We start from the raw sequence: 19,326 nt of genomic DNA on the forward strand, positions 1-19,326 counted from the left end.
ACAGATCATTATGAGCTGTTTGCTAGGTGAGAACAGGAACCTGATGTGACTTGTGTGGGGAAGGGATGGAGAGAGAGGGAGTGCCAGGGTTACTGTTGCTGTGGAATGTTGCATTTCAATAGTTGATTGTATAATCTCATCCATTGCTTTACTTTGATGCAGCATTGTTTCATCAAAATTGCTTTATTACTGTACACCTCAGGAGAGAAAAATTGCAGTGAAGAAAGCCAATGGAATGTTGGCCTTCATAACAAGAGGAGTTGAGTATAGGAGCGGGGGGGGGGGGGGGGGGGGGAAGGAACCTCATTGAAACGTACCGAATAGTGGAAGGCTTGGATAGAATGGATGTGGAGAGGATGTTTCCACCAGTGGGAGAGTCTAGGACCAGAGGGCATAGCCTCAGAATTAAAGGACATTTCTTTTAGGAAGGAGATGAGGAGGAATTTCTTTAGTCAGAGGGTGGTGAATCTGTGGAATTCATTGCCACAGAAGGCTGTGGAGGCCAAGTCAGTGGATATTTTTAAGGCAGAGATAGATAGATTCTTGATTAGTACGGGTGTCAGAGGTTATGGGGAGAAGGCAGGAAAATGGGGTTAGGAGGGAGAGATAGATCAGCCATGATTGAATGGCAGAGTGGACATGATGGGCCGAATGGCCTAGTTCTACTCCTATCACTTATGACCTTATGACTTATGACATCACTTGGACTAGGCCACTTTTAGAGTATTTGGTTTCAGTTTAGTTTAGAGATTCAGCGTGGAAACAGGCCCTTCGGCCCACTGAGCACGTTCTATGTTATTTCACTTTTGCATCTGACACATTAGCAATATACAGGATCCAGTTAAAGCCAATTCGCTTTGGTAAAATTGTAAATTGTCCCTAGTGTGTCGGATAGTGCTAGTGTACGGGGTGATCACCTGTCGGTGCGGACATGGTGGACCAAAGGGCCTGGCTCTACGCTATATCTCTGAACTAATCCAAACTAAACTCATTTTATCTAAGATAGACACAAAAAACTGGAGTAACTCAGCGGGACAGGCAGCATCTCTGGAGATGTGGCTTGGCATGGTTCCAAGAAGCGTTTGGTGACGTTGCCATGAATTGCGATATTGACGTGCATGCAATGCAACAACACACCTGTTCAATGCAGGAAGGAACTTCAGATGCTGTTTTAAACTGAAGACGAGACACAAAATGCTGGAGTAACTCAGAGGGACAGGCAGCATCTCTGGGGAGAAGGAATGGGTGACGTTTCGGGTCGAGACCCTTCTTCAGACTCGTCTGGAAAAGGGGAAAAGAGAGGTGTAGACGGTGACATAGAGAGATATAGAACAATGAACGAAAGATGTGCAAGGAAATAACAATGATAAAGGAAACAGATCATTATGAGCTGTTTGCTAGGTGAGAACAGGAACCTGATGCGACTTGTGTGGGGAAGGGATGGAGAGAGAGGGAGTGCCAGGGTTACTGTTGCTGTGGAATGTTGCATTTCAATAGTTGATTGTATAATCTCATCCATTGCTTTACTTCGATGCAGCATTGTTTCATCAAAATTGCTTTATTACTGTACACCTCAGGAGAGAAAAATTGCAGTGAAGAAAGCCAATGGAATGTTGGCCTTCATAACAAGAGGAGTTGAGTATAGGAGCAAAGAGGTCCTTCTGCAGATGTACAGGGCCCTAGTGAGACCGCACCTGGAGTACTGTGTGCAGTTTTGGTCTCCAAATTTGAGGAAGGATATTCTTGCTATTGAGGGCGTGTAGCGTAGGTTTACTAGGTTAATTCCCGGAATGGCGGGACTGTCATATGTTGAAAGACTGGAGCGACTAGGCTTGTATACACTGGAATTTAGAAGGATGAGAGGGGATCTTATCGAAACGTATAAGATTATTAAGGGGTTGGACACGTTAGAGGCAGGAAACATGTTCCCAATGTTGGGGGAGTCCAGAACAAGGGGCCACAGTTTAAGAATAAGGGGTAGGCCATTTAGAACTGAGATGAGGAAAAACTTTTTCAGTCAGAGAGTTGTGAATCTGTGGAATTCTCTGCCTCAGAAGGCAGTGGAGGCCAATTCTCTGAATGCATTCAAGAGAGAGATAGATAGAGCTCTTAAGGATAGCGGAGTCAGGGGGTATGGGGAGAAGGCAGGAATGATCAGCCATGATCACATTGAATGGCGGTGCTAGCTCGAAGGGCCGAATGGCCTCCTCCTGCACCTATTGTCTACACACAATAAACTAATTCCACCTACATATAATTTATCTTCATTACTTGCAACGGTAATAATGCGTCAACCCCCAGTAGAAGTTGCGATAAATAATTATTTATGAGTGTGCTTTCAATTTCCTAAAGTGCTATGATTATTTTATGGCCGCACAGTGGCGCAGCGGTAGAGTTGCTGCCTTGCCGCGCCAGAGACCCGGGTTCGATCCTGACCACGGGTGCCGTCTGTACAGAGTTTGTTCGATCTCCCCGTGACCTGCATGGGTTTTCTCCGAGATCTTCGGTTTCCTCCCACACGCCAAAGACGTGCAGGTTTGTAGGTTAATTGGCTGGGTATGAATGTAAAATTGTCCCCAGTGTGTGTGTAGGGTAGTGTTAGTGTGCGAAGGTCGCTGGTCGGCGCGGACCCGGTGGGCCGAAGGGCCTGTTGCCGTGCTATATCTCTAAAAAAACTCAGGAGAAAAAACGAACACAGAGCAAATATAATTTATCGTCGTGATTTGCCACCGTATAATCCACCAACCCCAAGTGTAATTTGCGAGAAATAATTATTTACGAGTATGCTTTCATTTTTCTGAAGTGTCATTTTCTTAAACTCAAGCAGTTCAAGAGAAGAAATTAGTTTCCAATCTTCATACCTTTATCTGTGGACCTCATGCCTCTTCTGAAGACCAACGTTCGTTGACAGTCCAGTTGTTAAAGAGCAGCTGCATTTTTTTTGTCTTTTTCCTCTTAATGTTTCTGCATCTGATCTCAATTGCTTTGCTGTTTAACCTAAGTCAGATCAGTGGGCAACGAATGTAATTGGTGCTACTGAGCTTGGAGGGTTGCAAGAGCCTGAAACTGTGCTACTTGTCTCAAATGAGTTTCCACAACAGCCTCAGCAAGCAACAAGTGAAGCCTAAAGAATAACGTCATCATTCTAGTTCTGGAGGAAGTGGGACCCTCCTACATGGTTTCTTTTTCTTGTTATGTGATTGAAATAGGAAATATTAGGATATTTACGACGAAATAGATGAAAATGTGATGAAAGCAGATTTGAATAAATTGCATGAAAAAAAAAGTAAGTCTGAAACGTTGCCACAGAAGGCTGTGGAGGCCGTCAGTGGATATTTTTTATGGCGCAGCGATAGAGTTGCTGCCTTACAGCGAATGCAGCACCGGAGACTCAGGTTCGATCCTGACTACGGGCGCCGTCTGTACGGAGTTTGTACTCCCCGTGACCTGTGACCTGCGTGGGTTTTCCCCGTGACCTGCGTGGGTTTTCTCCGAGATCTTCGGTTTCCTCCCACACTCCAAAGACGTACAGGTATGTAGGTTAATTGACTGGGTAAATGTAAAAATTGTCCCTAGTGTGTGTAGGATAGTGTTAATGTGCAGGGATCGCTGGGTGGCGCGGGCTCGGTGGGCCGAAGGGCCTGTTTCCGCGCTGTATCTCTAAATCTAAATCTAAATCTGGTACGGGTGTCAGGGGTTATGGGGAGAAGGCAGGAGAATGGGGTTAGGAGGGAGAGATAGATCAGCCACGATTGAATGGTGGAGTAGACATGATGGGCCGAATGGCCTAATTCTGCTTCTATCACTTTATGACATGAACTTGTGGTAGGATGTAGGATTAATTGCCTAGATGTTTCAGGCTGTCTGTCTCTCTTCTGAGCAATAGAGCAATGCGATGCTGGGTTACAAATCCTACAGAGCGTGATATATGGATGCAGAATTTCAAACTGAGGGTAACTTTAAAAATAGGCTATAAATAATAAAATGAGAACGAGAAAGAAAATAAAATTGTAGCAGTTGCTGTCATCACAGACCTGTGGAAGAGAGAGAAGATTTTTAGTGTCCTGTGTTGAAAATCACCTTGTTTTAAAACATGCACATTAACTACACAGCACTGAAGATAGACACAAAATGGTGGAGTAGCTCAGAAACGTCCCTGGAGAGAGGGAAAGGGTGACGTTTAGGGTCGAGACCCTTCTTCAGACTGAGAGTCAGGGCAGAGAGAACCTAGCGATATGGAAGGGTACAGGGTGGGGTAGGGCGGCAGGGCGGCAGGGCGGCGCAGCGGTAGTGTTGCTGCCTTACAGCGCTTGCAGTGCCAGAGACCCGCGTTCGATCCCGACTACGGGTGCTGTCTGTACGGAGTTTGTACGTTCTCCCAGTGATCGCGTGTGTTTTCTCCGAGATCTTCGGCTTCCCCCCACACTCCAAAGACGCACAGGATTGTAGGTTATTTGGCTCGATATAAGTGTAAATTGTAAAATTGTCCCTGGTGTGTGTGTGTAGGAGAGTGTTAATGTGCGGGGATCGCTGGTTGGTGCGGACTCGGTGGGCCAAAGGGTCTGTTTCCACACTGTATCTCTGAACTAAACTAAACTAAGCTAAAATGAGCATGTAAGATGTGAAAAGGTCAGATCAATGCAGACGATGATCAAGGAAGTATACAATGGTTCATTGTTGGCTGTGGGGATATTTCCATGATCGTCGTTTGCTCCTTTTCACACTTTACTTGCTCTTTGTACCTTTAGACAGTTACATGGATAGGATAGGTTTGGACGGATACTAGATCAAGTGGACCCGTTGTGCCCAAACCTCTCCTGCATTGGTGCTGCACCCTCTTCTCCACCCCTCCCCCCTCCCCTCTCCCCCCCTCCGTCCCTTCCCCTCCCCCTCCCCTCCCCTCCCCTTCCCCTCCCCCTCACTCCATCCCCCTCAACATCCTCCCCTTCCCTCCTTTCCCCCCTCCTTCCACCCCCCTCCCTCCCTCCCTCCACCCCCCTCCCTAGGAGATAAATTTAAACTTTAAAATGTGAATAACTTTAAAAATATAACACCGATTTCAATGAAACTTCTTCCATTAGCACCAAAGGGACGACGGTGAGTAAGGTGGGCCTAAAATTGTTGTGCTATCGTGTACCGTTTTGGCTGTAGTTCAGGAACAAGGCCTAATTCTGATCCTTTCACTTATAACCTAAAGCACTGTGAGAATCTACTCCTTGCCCATTACCTTGACTCCACAAAAAAAACTCAGTGTGGTCACTGCAGTTATGCAAGGAATCCATCGCTGGATTTACATTCAATGAGCACCAAGTCACCTTCTGTGGATGTGAAAGCTTCGCTGTGTATGTTCACCGTGTTGAAAATCTGGCCCCTCAGGTTCTTGTTAAATTTTCCCCCCTCTCACTTTAAACCCACGTCCTGCAGTTCCAGATTCTCGTACATTGAGAAAAAGACTCAGTGTGTTCACCAAGATATTTATATGTCATAGAAACATAGAAAATAGGTGCAGGAGTAGGCCATTCGGCCCTTCGAGCCTGCACCGCCATTCAATATAATCATGGCTGATCATCCAACTCAGTATCCCGTACCTGCCTTCTCTCCATACCCCCTGATCCCTTTAGCCACAAGGGCCACATCTAACTCCCTCTTGAATATAGCCAATGAACTGGCCTCAACTACCTTCTGTGGCAGAGAATTCCACAGATTCACCACTCTCTGTGTGAAAAAAAACTTTCTCATCTCGGTCCTAAAAGACTTCCCCCTTATCCTTAAACTGTGACCCCTTGTTCTGGACTTCCCCAACATCGGGAACAATCTTCCTGCATCTAGCCTGTCCAACCCCTTAAGAATTTTGTAAGTTTCTATAAGATCCCCCCTCAATCTTCTAAATTCCAGCGAGTACAAGCCGAATCTATCCAGTCTTTAGCCGATTATATTTTGCTCTGTTTCTACAAGATTCGGCACCCATCTACAACAAGGTGGATAACTGCACTGTAGATGGTCTCGACCCGAAACATCACTTAGTCCTTTCCTCCAGAGATGCTGTCTGACCCGCTGAGTTACTCCAGCATCTTCGGTTTAAACCAGCATCTGCAGTTCCTTCCTACACTGCAGATGGCCTTACAACGCCAGAGACCCAGGTTCAATCCTGACTACAGGTGCTGTCTGTATGGAGTTTGTAACATTCTCCCTGTGACCTTCGTGGGTTTTCTCCGGGATCTCCAGTTTCTTCCGTCACTCCAAAGACGTACAGGTTTGCAGGGCATGTAATTGTAAATAGTCCCTAATGTGTGTAGGGTAGTGTTGGTGTACGGGGATTGCAAGTCGGCGAGGGCTCGTTTCTGCGCTGCATCTTGTTTAGTTTAGTTTAGTTTAAAGATACAGTGTGGAAACGCGCCCTTCAGCGATCGACCAGCGATCCCCACACTTGTATGCACTGGAATTTAGAAGGATGAGAGGAGATCTTATCGAAACGTATAAGATTATTAAGGGGTTGGACACGTTAGAGCACATGGTATTGGAGGTACGGTACTGACATAGATAGAAAGTTGGTTGACAGACAGAAAGCAGAGTGGGAATAATTGGGTCCCTTTCAGAATGGCAGGCAGTGACTAGTGGGGTACCGCAAGGCTCGGTGTTGGGACCGCAGCTATTTACAATACACATCAATGACTTGGATGAAGGGATTAAAAGTACCATTAGCATATTTGCAGATGATACAAAGCTGGGTGGCAGTGTGAACTGTGAGGAAGATGCTATGAGGTTGCAGGGTGACTTGGACAGGTTGTGTGAGTGGGCGGATGCTTGGTAGATGCAGTTTAATGTGGATAAGTGTGAGGTTATCCACTTTGGTGGTAAGAATAGGAAGGCAGATTATTATCTGAATGGTGTCAAGATAGGAAAAGGGGACGTACAACGTGATCCGGGTGTCCTAGTGCATCAGTCACTGAAAGGAAGCATGCAGGTACAGCAGGCAGTGAAGAAAGCCAATAGAATGTTGGCCTTCATAACAAGAGGAGTTGAGTATAGGAGCAAAGAGGTCCTTCTGCAGTTGTACAGGGCCCTAGTGAGACCGCACCTGGAGTACTGTGTGCAGTTTTGGTCTCCAAATTTGAGGAAGGATATTCTTGCTATTGAGGGAGTGCAGCGTAGGTTTACTAGGTTAATTCCCGGAATGGCGGGACTGTCATATGTTGAAAGACTGGAGCGACTAGGCTTGTATACACTGGAATTTAGAAGGATGAGAGGGGATCTTATCGAAACGTATGAGATTATTAAGGGGTTGGACACATTAGAGGCAGGAAATATGTTCCCAATGTTGGGGGAGTCCAGAACCAGGGGCCACAGTTTATGAATAAGGGGTAGGCCATTTAGAACAGAGATGAGGAAAAAGTTTTTCAGTCAGAGAGTTATGAATCTGTGGAATTCTCTGCCTCAGAGGGCAGTGGAGGCCAATTCTCTAAATACATTCAAGAGAGAGCTAGATAGAGCTCTTAAGGATAGCGGAGTCAGGGGGTATGGGGAGAAAGCAGGAACGGGGTACTGATTGAGAATGATCAGCCATGATCACATTGAATGGCGGTGCTGGTTCGAAGGGCCGAATGGCCTACTCCTGCACCTATTGTCTATTGTCTATTGAAACATGTTCCCAATGTTGGGGGAGTCCAGAACAAAGGGCCACAGTTTAAGAATAAGGGGTAGGCCATTAAGAACTGAGATGAGGAAAAAAAAAATTCAGTCAGAGAGTTGTGAATCTGTGGAATTCTCTACCTCAGAAGGCAGTGGAGGCCAATTCTCTGAATGCATTCAAGAGAGAGCTGGATAGAGCTCTTAAGGATAGCGGAGTCAGGGGGTATGGGGAGAAGGCCGGAACGGGGTACTGATTGAGAATGATCAGCCATGATCACATTGAATGGCGGTGCTGGCTCGAAGGGCCGAATGGCCTCCTCCTGCACCTATTGTCTATTGTCTAATAACACTATCCTACACACTAGGGACAATTCACACCTATACCGGGCAAATCAACCTACAAACCTGTACGTCTTTGGAGTGTGGGAGGAAATTGCAGATCCCGGAGAAAACCCACGCGGTCACGGGGAGAACGTACACGCTCCGTACAGACAGCGCCCGTAATCAGGATCGAACCTGGGACTGCGACGCTACAAGCGCTGTAAGGCAGCAACTCTATCGCTGCGCCACCCAGCTAACACCCAGAGGGAAATCCCAGAAGATCTCAGGAGCAAAAAAGAAACTTTTCTTCGGAGATAGTGTCGTGGCAGCAAAATGTTTGGACAAGCTCGAGCGACAATTTGGAGTGTTAGATCGCTACAGAGGCCCCTACCCAATGATCAAGCAAATTGCAGCATACGATTGCACCCATGAACAGGTCTGGAGTAGATAAGAAGGTGTTTGGAATTAGTCCTAACATTCGAGCCAGAATTGAATTTCTTGGAAAGGATCAAGTTTTCAAACAAAAGCTTCAGTTGTGAAGGGTGAAGAGGGGGTCTGTTCATCCCTGTACTATTTACGTTTACTTTTTCCTCTGGCTTTGCATTCCTCTAACAAGGATGCTTTCAGTAACCATCCACAAATGATGCATTGAGCTACTTTCGCCAACTAGTAAATCATGGTTGTTTTTATAGGTTTGTCGGCTGTTCCATGAAGAATCCACCGACAGACCTGGATTAGAGACTTCGAGTCCGGGCTTAGCTGGGCTTCCTCAAAGGGCATCATTGAGACTGTTGCATTGCCATGAGATTTGGACGTTTTCTTTACTGGGTAACATATTTTTCAACTCAGCATGATGTGTGAGTTGGAGAAGAACGGGCAGATTCTGAGGTTCCCCCTCTATGCATCAACTGCCCTTGTTCTCTTTGATGGCTGTGGTTGAGTTTTGGAAGATAATGCCCAGAAGGCAAAAGCAATGCATTTAATGGGTAGTGAACACCAGCCATTGGGCAATTGGCAAGATCAATTATGCAAGATGCTTAATGCTGTATAGCTGTAATGCTGAGGAGATCTTATCGAAACGTATACGATTATTAAGGGGTTGGACATGTTAGAGACAGGAAACATGTTCCCAATGTTGGGGGAGTCCAGAACAAGGGGCCACAGTTTAAGAATAAGGGGTGGGCCATTTAGAACTGAGATGAGGAAAAACTCTTTCAGTCAGAGAGTTGTGAATCTGTGGAATTCTCTGCCTCAGAAGGCAGTGGAGGCCAATTCTCTGAATGTATTCAAGAGAGAGCTGGATAGAGCTCTTAAGGATAGCGGAGTCAGGGGGTATGGGGAGAAGGCAGGAACGGGATACTGATTGAGAATGATCAGCCATGATCACATTGAATGGCGGTGCTGGCTCGAAGGGCCGAATGGCCTCCTCCTGCACCTATTGTCTATTGTCACAGTGGTGCCGCAGTTGTAGAGCTGCTGCCTCACAGCGCCGAGGAACCGGGTTCGATCCTGACTGCGGCTGCTGCAGTCTAGGTGGAGCCTGCACGTTCTCCCTGTGACCGCGTGGGTTTTTCTCCGGCTGCTCCGGTTTCCTCTGACATTCCAAAGACGTGCGGGTCTGTAGGTGAATTGGCTTCGGTAAATTGCCTCTCGAGTGTATGACATAGAACTTGTGTATGGATGATCGATGGTTGGCTTGGACTTTCACGCTGTATCTCAAAACTAAACTGAACTGTCAAGCTTCCTGGAGTTACATTCGGCCAACCTGAATTTTTCAGTAACATTTTTTTTGTTGCACAAAGTGGCGGTGGGTGTATGGAACGAGCGGCAGGAGTTAAGGCAGCTACTATCGCATTGTTTAAGAAACATTTAGACAGGTACCTGGGTAGGACAGGTTTACAGGGATAAATGCAGGCAGATGGGACAAGTGTAGATGGGGTATGTCGGTTGGTGTGGGCAAGTGGGCCGCAGGATCTGTTTCCACGTTCTATGACTCGATGCATAGTTCTTTTCAAAGTTCTTACAATTATATCCAACATTTCCAGTGTTGTTAGCGAGTGTGACAATCAGTAACTACATTATAGGGGATTTTCAGAAGGGTGGATGTGCATGTGTTGTAATTTTCATGCTTATTTGTTAATGAGTTAGGTGACCAAGTTGGGGGTTATGGTTTAGAATGCAAATTTAGTGCATGAAACGTGTAGGAAGGAACGGCAGATGCTGGTTTACACCGAAGATAGATACCAAATGCCGGAGTAACTCAGCGGGACAGGCAGCATCTCTGGAGAGAAGGAATGGGCGATGTTTCAGGTCGAGACACTTCTACAGACTGAGAGTCAGGGGAGAGGGAGACATGGAGACGTGGAAGGGTAAGGTGTGAAAACACAGATCAAAGGGATCAAGGAAATGTAGAATGGGATATTGTTAGACACAAAACGCCGGAGTAACTCGGCGGGACAGGCAGCACCTCTGGAGAGAATGAATGGGTGACGTTACAGGTCGAGACCCGTCTTCAGACCCGAAACGTCGCCCATTCCTTCTCTCCAGAGATGCTGCCTGTTCCGCTGATTTACTCCAGCATTTTGTGTGTATCTTTGGTTTAAACCAGCACCTGCAGATCCTTCATACACATGGTACATTGTCAGCTGAGGGGAAGGTGACAACGAGAGATACAATCAGTATGTACACAATTATACAATCCTGGGCCTCCTCCAATGTCAGTGAGACTCAACTCAAATTGGAGGAACCACATCTCATATTTCGCTTGAGCAGCTTACACCCCTGCAGTGTGAACATGGATTACTCTATCTTCAAGTTTTCCCCCCTCTCTCCGTCCCTCCCCATCCTAGTTCTTTTGACTAGTTTCATTGTCCTCCTGATTAAATATCACAGATTTTATGCGTTGTTGTTACCTTCCCCTCAGTTAACAGTGTACCATTCAACATTTCCAATAGCTTTGTCCCCTTTGATCTGTGTTTTCACACCTGACCCGTCCATATCTCTATGACTCCCTCTCCCCTGCCTCTCCGTCTGAAGGGTCTCGCCCGGAAATGTCACCCATTCCTTCTCTCCTGAGATGCTACCTGTCCCGCTGAGTGACTCCAGCATTTTGTGTCTATTTTTAGTACAAGAAACCATCTTAGTAAATAATGTAAAGGTGTACATTTGAATTGAGTTCCCGAATCTTTTTTCGAGTCTTATTATGCTTGGTTGTCTGGGTTGAAGAGATCAGTAATTATTCTGGTACATAGCAGTTCTTCTAACAGCAATGGTCAGCAATAAACTGTGCGTTGTAGATTTCCCGGAATGGTGGGACTGTCATATGTTGAAAGACTGGAGCGACTAGGCTTGTATACACTGGAATTTAGAAGGATGAGAGGGGATCTTATCGAAACATATAAGATTATTAAGGGGTTGGACACGTTAGAGGCAGGAAACATGTTCCCAATGTTGGGGGAGTCCAGAACCAGGGGCCACAGTTTAAGAATAAAGGGTAGGCCATTTAGAACGGAGATGAGGAAATACTTTTTCAGTCAGAGAGTTGTAAGTCTGTGGAATTCTCTGCTTCAGAAGGCAGTGGAGGCCAGTTCTCTGAATGCATTCAAGAGAGAGCAAGATAGAGCTCTTAAGGATAGCGGAGTCAGGGGGTATGGGGAGAAGGCAGGGACGGGGTACTGATTGAGAATGATCAGCCATGATCACATTGAATGGTGGTGCTGGCCCGAAGGGCCGAATGGCCTCCTCCTGCACCTATTGTCTATTGTTTATTGTCATATGTTACTGAAAGGGATCCCACCACTTCACATTCATTTGCTCTTGGAGCTAAGAACAGGTCATCTGAAATATATGGGCAGCTTACAACCAAGCGGAATAAATATTGATTTCTCTAACTTCAAGTAACCCTTGCTTTCCCGCTCTCTCTCCGTCCCTCCCCCACCCTAGTTCTCCGACTAGTTCCACTGTCCTCCTGATCAATGTTACTGTTTGTATGCCTCGTTGTCCACCTTCCCCATTGCCAACAATGAACCATTGTACATCTCCTTGGTCTTCGTCTGCTTTGATCTGTCCTTTTCACACGTACATGCTCTTTTTACCCTTCCTTATCTCTAATTTTCCTCTCCCCCGACTCTCAGTCTGAAGAAGGATCTCGACCCGAAATGTCACCAATTCCTTCTCCAGAGATGCTGCCTGTCCCGCTGAATACTTCCGCATTTTGTGTCTATCTTCGGTGTAAACTAGCATCTGCAGTTCATCCCTACACATCTGAAATGTATAACGGCAGACTTTCTGTGACATGTTTGAACAGATATTTTACCAACAATGAGATGTATTCTGTAAATTATTTTTCTTCACCTGTACGAAGGTAAGTGGTCCTACACTTAATTGGGCATTCGGATTATGCTAGGAACTCTCATTGTCTGAATGATTGAATGATATCGCATGGAAACAGGTCCTTCAGCCCACCGAGTCTGGCACAACCATCGACCGCCCGTTCACACTGGCTCTACGTTATCCCATTTTTGAACCCGCTCCCTACACACCAGGGGCATTTTACAGAAGCCAATCAACCTTCAAACTTGCATGTCTTTGGGGCGTGGGAGAAAACCGTAGTCACAGGGAGAACGTGCAAACTCCACGCAGACAGCACCTGGGTCACTTGACGCTGTGAGGCAGCATCTCTGTAAAAGGAATGGGAGAAGGGCATAGGCAAGCTAATGGCAAGACCAGCTTCTGGTTGACTGAGAGAAGGTAGAGGGAGGAAGCCAATGTGGTGACCTTGCTCCTATCCCATCTTCTCTTAGAGTCTTAGAGTAATACAGTGTAGAAACAGGCCCTTCGGCCCAACTTGCCCACACCGGCCAACATGTCCCAGCTACACTAGTCTCACCTGCCTGCGTTTGGCCCATATCCCTCCAAGCCTGTCCTATCCATGTACCTGTCTGTTTCTTAAACATTGGGATAGTCCCAGCCCCAACTACCATGATCAGCCATCATCACATTGAATGGCGGTGCTGGCTCGATGGGCTGAATGGCCTACTCCTGGTAGTCTATCGTCTACCACCTCTGGCGGCTTGTTTCACACACCCACCACCCTTTCCGTGAAAGAGTTACCCCTCATATTCCCAATTAAATCGTTTCCCCCTCACCTTAAACCTGTGTCCTCTGGTCCTCGATTCACCTACTCTGGGCAAGAGACTCTGTGCATCTACCCGATCTATTCCTCTCATGATTTTATAAGATCACCTCTATAAGATCACCCCTCATCCTCCTGCGCTCCAACGAATACAGTCCCAGCCTACTCAACCTCTCCCGATAGCTCCGACCCTCTGGTCCCGGCAACATCCTCGCAAAGCGTCTTCTACACTTCCTCCAAGATGCCCAGAGGACACGGAGTTGGATGGACTGGAGAGAAGAGGGACGGCTCGCTAGTGAACCGTTCTTGGGGGAAGAAGTGGTCGAGAACAAAGAGGGACTATCGGGACCTCATGATGATTACTTTTGTAACTTTGCCAGCACTAGATACTTGGCGACTGTTTGTGTATTGTATGCAAACCGACAAAAAAAAAACACTGCACCTTGGGACAGGTGGCAATAATGAATCAATGAATCACTGGATTGGTACTTCTTAAATACTTCCTGAATCAAATGATGCTTTGATCAGTCTGAAGAAGGGTCTCGACTCGAAAAGTCACCCATTCCTTCTCTCCAGGGATGCTGCCTGACCCGCTGAGTTACCCCAACATTTTGTGTCTACCTTGGATTTAAACCAGCATCTGCAGTTTTTTTACCCTATGTTTGAAAGGATATGACTGAACTTTTGCAATCCTCCCACAGAATTAGTTGGATAATCTGTCGTGAAAAATTATTACGTTCTCCAGATTTATCTTTATATCCTCCATTACAATTCTGATATATTTGAAATCCAATATCTTCCTCCCCTTGATCCATTTGTAATTTTTCCATCTATCACTGGTATTTTACTTTACGCAGGGAACGGAGGGATATGGGTCACTTGCAGGCAGAGGAGAGGTTTTGGTACATTGGCCTTCGTCAGTCAGAGTATTCAGTATAGAGGTTGGGAAGGTCATGTTGCAGTTGTATAAGACGTTGGTGAGGCCGCGTTTAGAGTATTTTGTTCAGCCCTAGGCACCATGTTATAGGAAAGATGTTGTCAGGCTGGATAGGGTACAGAGAAGATTTACAAGGATGTTGCCAGGACTAGAGGGTCTGAGCTATAGGGAGGGGTTGAGTAGGCTGGGACTCTATTCCCTGGAGCGCAGGAGGATGAGGGGTGATCTTCCAGAGGAGTGTAAAATCATGATAGGGATACATTGGGTAGATGCACGGTCTCTTACCCAGAGTAGGTGAATCGAGGTCCAGAGGACATAGGTTTAAGGTGACGGGGAAAAGATTTAATAGGAAACTGAAGGGCAACTTTTTCACAAGAAGGGTGGTGGGTGTATGGAACAAGCTGCCAGAGGAGGTAGTTGAGGCAGGGACTATCCTAATGTTTAAGAAGCAGTTAGACAGGTACACGGACAGGACAGGTTTGGAGGGATATGGACCAAACACAGGCAGGTGGGACTAGTGTAGCTGGGACATGTTGGCCGGTTTGAGCAAGTTGGGCTGAAGGGCCTGTTTCCACGCCATATCACTCTAGGACTGAAGCCGATATATTACTGTAAATTACCAGAAATTATGCAGCAGAATTCCCTTCCAGGATTAGTGGCTGCGGTAAGAACAATGGCAAATATTCAACATTGAAATAGGGCAACTGTTAGTGGCGGCACGGTGGCGCAGCGGCAGAGTTGCTGCCTTACAGCGCCAGAGCCAGTTTCCACACTGTTTCATTCTGTGACTATTAGTTGAACTTGGCGTCACGTTCGGCAGGGACATTGTGGGCCGAAGGGGCTTTGTCTGTGCTGTGCTGTTCTGTGTTTTCCTCTTCCATCGGGGATAGGAATAGAGAGTTGGTTTAACAAATCTGCTTTTTAAACCCACCGTCACTTACAGAATCATTTTGCTCTGTTTTTAAATGGGATGATGTTATTTCTTGCCACCATTCCTCTATTTTCACAACTTTTCAATATTAGTACTTGCATTTTCTTTTTCCAGCACTTGTTACTATCAGGCTATTAAACACTACAACCTCCATTAAGCTCTGAACTAAACAGACTATTATTGTTATTATCACACAGTTATTTTTATGTGTACGTATGTATATGTGTGTATATATATATATATATATATACATACAAATACACACATAAAAACAATAATAGTGCATATATATATATATATATATATATATATAATATATATAAGAAAATAACTGCAGATGCTGGTACAAATCGAAGGTATTTATCCACAAAATGCTGGAGTAACTCAGCAGGTCAGGCAGCATCTCGGGAGAGAAGGAATGGGCGACGTTTCGGGTCGAGACCCTTCTTCAGACATAAAAACAACAATAATAGTGCAATGTATATTATATGCAGTACACATATGCAGTGTGTGTAGGAAAGAATTGCAGATGCTGGTTTAAATCGAAGGTAGACACAACATGCTGGATGTAACTCAGCGGGACAGGCAGCACCTCTGGAGAGATGGAATGACGCTTCGGGTCAAGACCTGTTTCTGTCAGAAGAAGGGTCTCCACCCGAAACGTCACCCCTTCCTTCTCTCCAGAGATGCTGCCTGTCCCACTGAGTTAACTCCAGCGTGTTGTGTCTACCTTCTGTACATATGCAGTGTATGTGCAGTATACTGTAAGTTTTTTTCCCTCTCGTTTATTATACTGTTTGCAGTGTACTATGTTTACATATTCTGTTGTGCTGCTGCAAGAAAGAATTTCATTGTTTGATCTGGGACGTACGACAATAAAACACTCTTGGCTTATTTGTTTTATGCTGTTTGTTGAACCCTATTTTACTCAGGTACTAATTTTGTTCGCGTAGCGTGATTGTTGGACTCTATCTTGCCTCAATGGCTGACATATATGAGCCATCCTCGGAACCTACAAGAACCAGCTGGCAGGAGTATTCACGGGCACTTTTAACCTCTCCCTACTCCATTCAGTGGTTCTCACCTGTTTTAAGGCCACTACCTTCCTGGTGTCAAAGAAAGGCAAGGTCGTGTGCCTCAATAACTACAGCCCAGTGGCTCTGACGTACACCATCGCCAAGTGCTTCGAGAGGCTGGTTATGACGCACATTAACTCCAGCCTCCCAGACAGCCTTGGCCCACTGCAGTTTGCCGACCCTCGCAATAAGACACAGTAAGATGGCCAACGGTTGTGTGGCCAATTCCTGCTCGAACCACACTTACAAAGATTGCCGAAGACACTGCCAAGGTGGGCTAGATGAACAAAGACGAGACGGGGTACAGGAAAACGATAGAGAACTTAGTAACATGGTGTCAATACGCCAATCTCTCCTTCAATCGAGTCATAGAGTGATACAGCGTGGAGAAACAGGACCTTTGGCCCAACTTGCCCACATGTCCAAGCTACACTACTTCCACCTGCCTGGGTTTGGTCAATATCCCACCAAACCTGTCCTATCCATGTACCTGTCCAACTGTTTCTTAAATGTTGGGATGGTCTCAGCCTCAACTACCTCCTCTGGCAGCTTGTTCAATACACTCACCACCCTTTGTGTGAAAAGGTTACCCCTCAGATTCCTATTAAATCTTTTCCCCTTCACCTTAAACCTATGTCCTCTGGTCCTCGATTCACCTACTCTGGGCAAGAGACTCTATGCATCTACCCAATCTATTCCTCTCATGATTTTATACAATGTCAGCAAGATGAAGGAGCTAATTATTGACTTGGAGAAACAAGGTAGTGTACATACTCCAGTCAGTAATGGTGCCAAAGTGGAGAAGGTTGAGAGCTTCAAGCTCCCGGGTGTAAATATCACCAACAATTTGTCTTGGACACACCAACGCCTCTACTTGCTCAGGAGACTGATGTCTGGCATATCTCCAACGACTCTTACGAGCTTCTACAACTTCTGCATTACAGAAGGGAGGTATCACAACTTGGTTTGGCAAGAGGTCAGCACAGGACCACTGGAAGTTGCAGAGAGTTGTGGATTACCCCAGTCCATCACAAACCAACCTTCCTCCCGCTTGGACTCCACCTACACTTCACGCTGCCTCGGGAAAGCAGCCAACATAATCAAGGACCAATTACATCCTGATCATTCCTTCTTCTCCCCTCTGCTGTTGGGAAGATCTAAAAGCTTAAAAGCGCATACCAGCAGATTCAGGAACAGCTTCTTCTCTCTCATAATTTAAAGGCGTAGTCGTGATCTTCCAGCCTACCTCATTGCGGCATTTGCACTTGTTTATAAAAAAAACAGCACTTTCTCAGTAGCTGCAATGCTACTACGCTATAACAATCTGGCATTTTTCTCTTTGTATCTGTGTATGTCGATTGTATGCATGTATCGTAATGATTTAATGGGACAGCAAGCAAACAAAGATGTTTAACTGTATGTAGGCACATGACAATAAACCAAACCAAGACTGAGGTAATTTTGTTCCTTAGAAATGTATATTGATCATAGATTTTACAAATACCTTTTTGCTTTCCTTATCTAACTTAAATTCTTTTAAAAAAATTAATCCAGATTGCATCCCATTCCACAAACGTTGCCCTACTTGATTTGTTCATGGTCTTGCTATTTCTAGAATTTAATAACAATCTTTATCACGTTAAAAACATCTCAAGGCACTTCCCTCCTTTCAGATTATTTATTAATTTGGGCTTGTTACTCATAACTAAGCCTGGTATGGCTAATTCACCGATCAGTTCCAAAAATAATTTTTTCACGGAAAATATCTTGGCTATTATCACTTTGGCTATTTAGTGTGAAAAACAAAAATCTCTCATGCTTTGCTGATGTCCGTTCATATATATTCTCTGTAACATCACTACTATCCAAGTCTGTAAATAACATCTAACTGAGCCCCGCATACTAGCACTTAATTCACTGATTTTCCACTGCCCACTAACATATGCTGATTCCCTTTCATTCGACTGCTGTAATATTGGATATCAGATATTTTGTCAGGATGATACTTGCTTGGAAACAAACATTAGCTGGGACAGAACAAGACACAAACTGCTGGAGTAACTCAGTGGGTCAGGCAACATCTCTGGAGAACGTAGATGGATAAGTGACGTTTAGGATCGGGATCCTCCTTCTGAAGATGTCATCTAACCACAGTCTCCAGAGATGCTGTCTGATCTGCTGAGTTACTCTAGTGCCTTGTATCTCTTTTTGTAAACCAGCATCTGCAGTTCTCCATTTGGTTGGGCGTTAGAACTCTAAAGTGTAGAGAGATTATGTAAGATGCAAACACCAATTATAGGAAAGACAGAAAGTGCTGGAGTAACTCAGCAGGTCAGGCAGCATCTCTGGAGATCATGGATAGGTGATGTTTCTTCAGAAGGAAGATCCTGAGCCGAAATGTCACCTATCCACCTTCGCCAGAGATGCTGCCTGACCCGCTGAGTTACTCCAGCATTTTGTGTCTTCGTCTGTAAACCTGCATCTGTAGTTCCCTGTGTTTCCATTTAGTTGTAACAACTTGTTAGAATTATTTAAGTATAGAGGAAATATACAAATGCACGTTAGAGGCAGGAAACATGTTCCCAATGTTGGGGGAGTCCAGAACAAGGGGCCACAGTTTAAGAATAAGGGGTAGGCCATTTAGAACTGAGATGAGGAAAAACTTTTTCAGTCAGAGAGTTGTGAATCTGTGGAATTCTCTGCCTCAGAAGGCAGTGGAGGCCAATTCTCTGGATGCATTCAAGAGAGAGCTGGATAGAGCTCTTAAGGATAGCGGAGTCAGGGGATATGGGGAGAAGGCAGGAACGGGGTACTGATTGAGAATGATCAGCCATGATCACATTGAATGGCGGTGCTGGCTCGAAGGGCCGAATGGCCTCCTCCTGCATCTATTGTCTATTGTCTATTGAGAGATTATGTAAAACACAAACAATGCTAGGAAAGCCACAAAGTGCTGGAGTAACTCAACGGGTCAGGCAGCATCTCTGGAGAACATGGCTAGGTGACATTTTGGGTCAGGATCTAAAGAATTCTCTAAATGTAGAGAGGTTATGTAAGATACAAAAAAGATTTCAACCTCACTTCCTTAAATGCTATTTGAACATAAATGAATATAAAGCACTGCAAAGCTTTAGAATCACTTTAGTGGTCCCAAAGAAGCCAGGTCACACTGGTCTGAGTGCAATTTCATGCCACACTGGTCTCAACTTAAGAGCTCAGACTGAACTTCTGCAACTGTTGTTCACCAAGTTACAACACAAAGGACGTGAATACACTGAAGCTGTTGCATTGTTAACAT

The 19,326-nt window shown here is 45.4% G+C and overlaps 1 protein-coding gene across 2 annotated transcripts in view; it reads right to left on the reverse strand.

Annotated features, from left to right (window-relative positions):
• Nucleotides 1-307: 307 nt before the first annotated feature.
• The window catches only part of minpp1b (multiple inositol-polyphosphate phosphatase 1b), a 57,664-nt gene continuing 38,645 nt past the window's right edge, over nt 308-19,326 (reverse strand). Inside the window, exons 5-6 of one of the 2 annotated variants that reach the window (XR_013548265.1) lie at nt 2,862-4,034; nt 308-1,281 (exon numbers count right to left, since the gene is read on the reverse strand). Coding sequence is in view for 1 of the 2 variants with exons in the window: in XM_078413154.1 (XP_078269280.1) it covers nt 3,960-4,034 (75 nt within the window). In the remaining variant the exon portion in view is untranslated. Of the gene's footprint in view, nt 1,282-2,603; nt 4,035-19,326 lie in introns of those variants that run through there. The other variant, XM_078413154.1, reaches the window with a different exon arrangement.

Source organism: Rhinoraja longicauda, chromosome 16 (assembly GCF_053455715.1).
Source record: "Rhinoraja longicauda isolate Sanriku21f chromosome 16, sRhiLon1.1, whole genome shotgun sequence".
In the NCBI taxonomy this organism is placed as follows: Eukaryota; Metazoa; Chordata; class Chondrichthyes; order Rajiformes; family Arhynchobatidae; genus Rhinoraja; species Rhinoraja longicauda.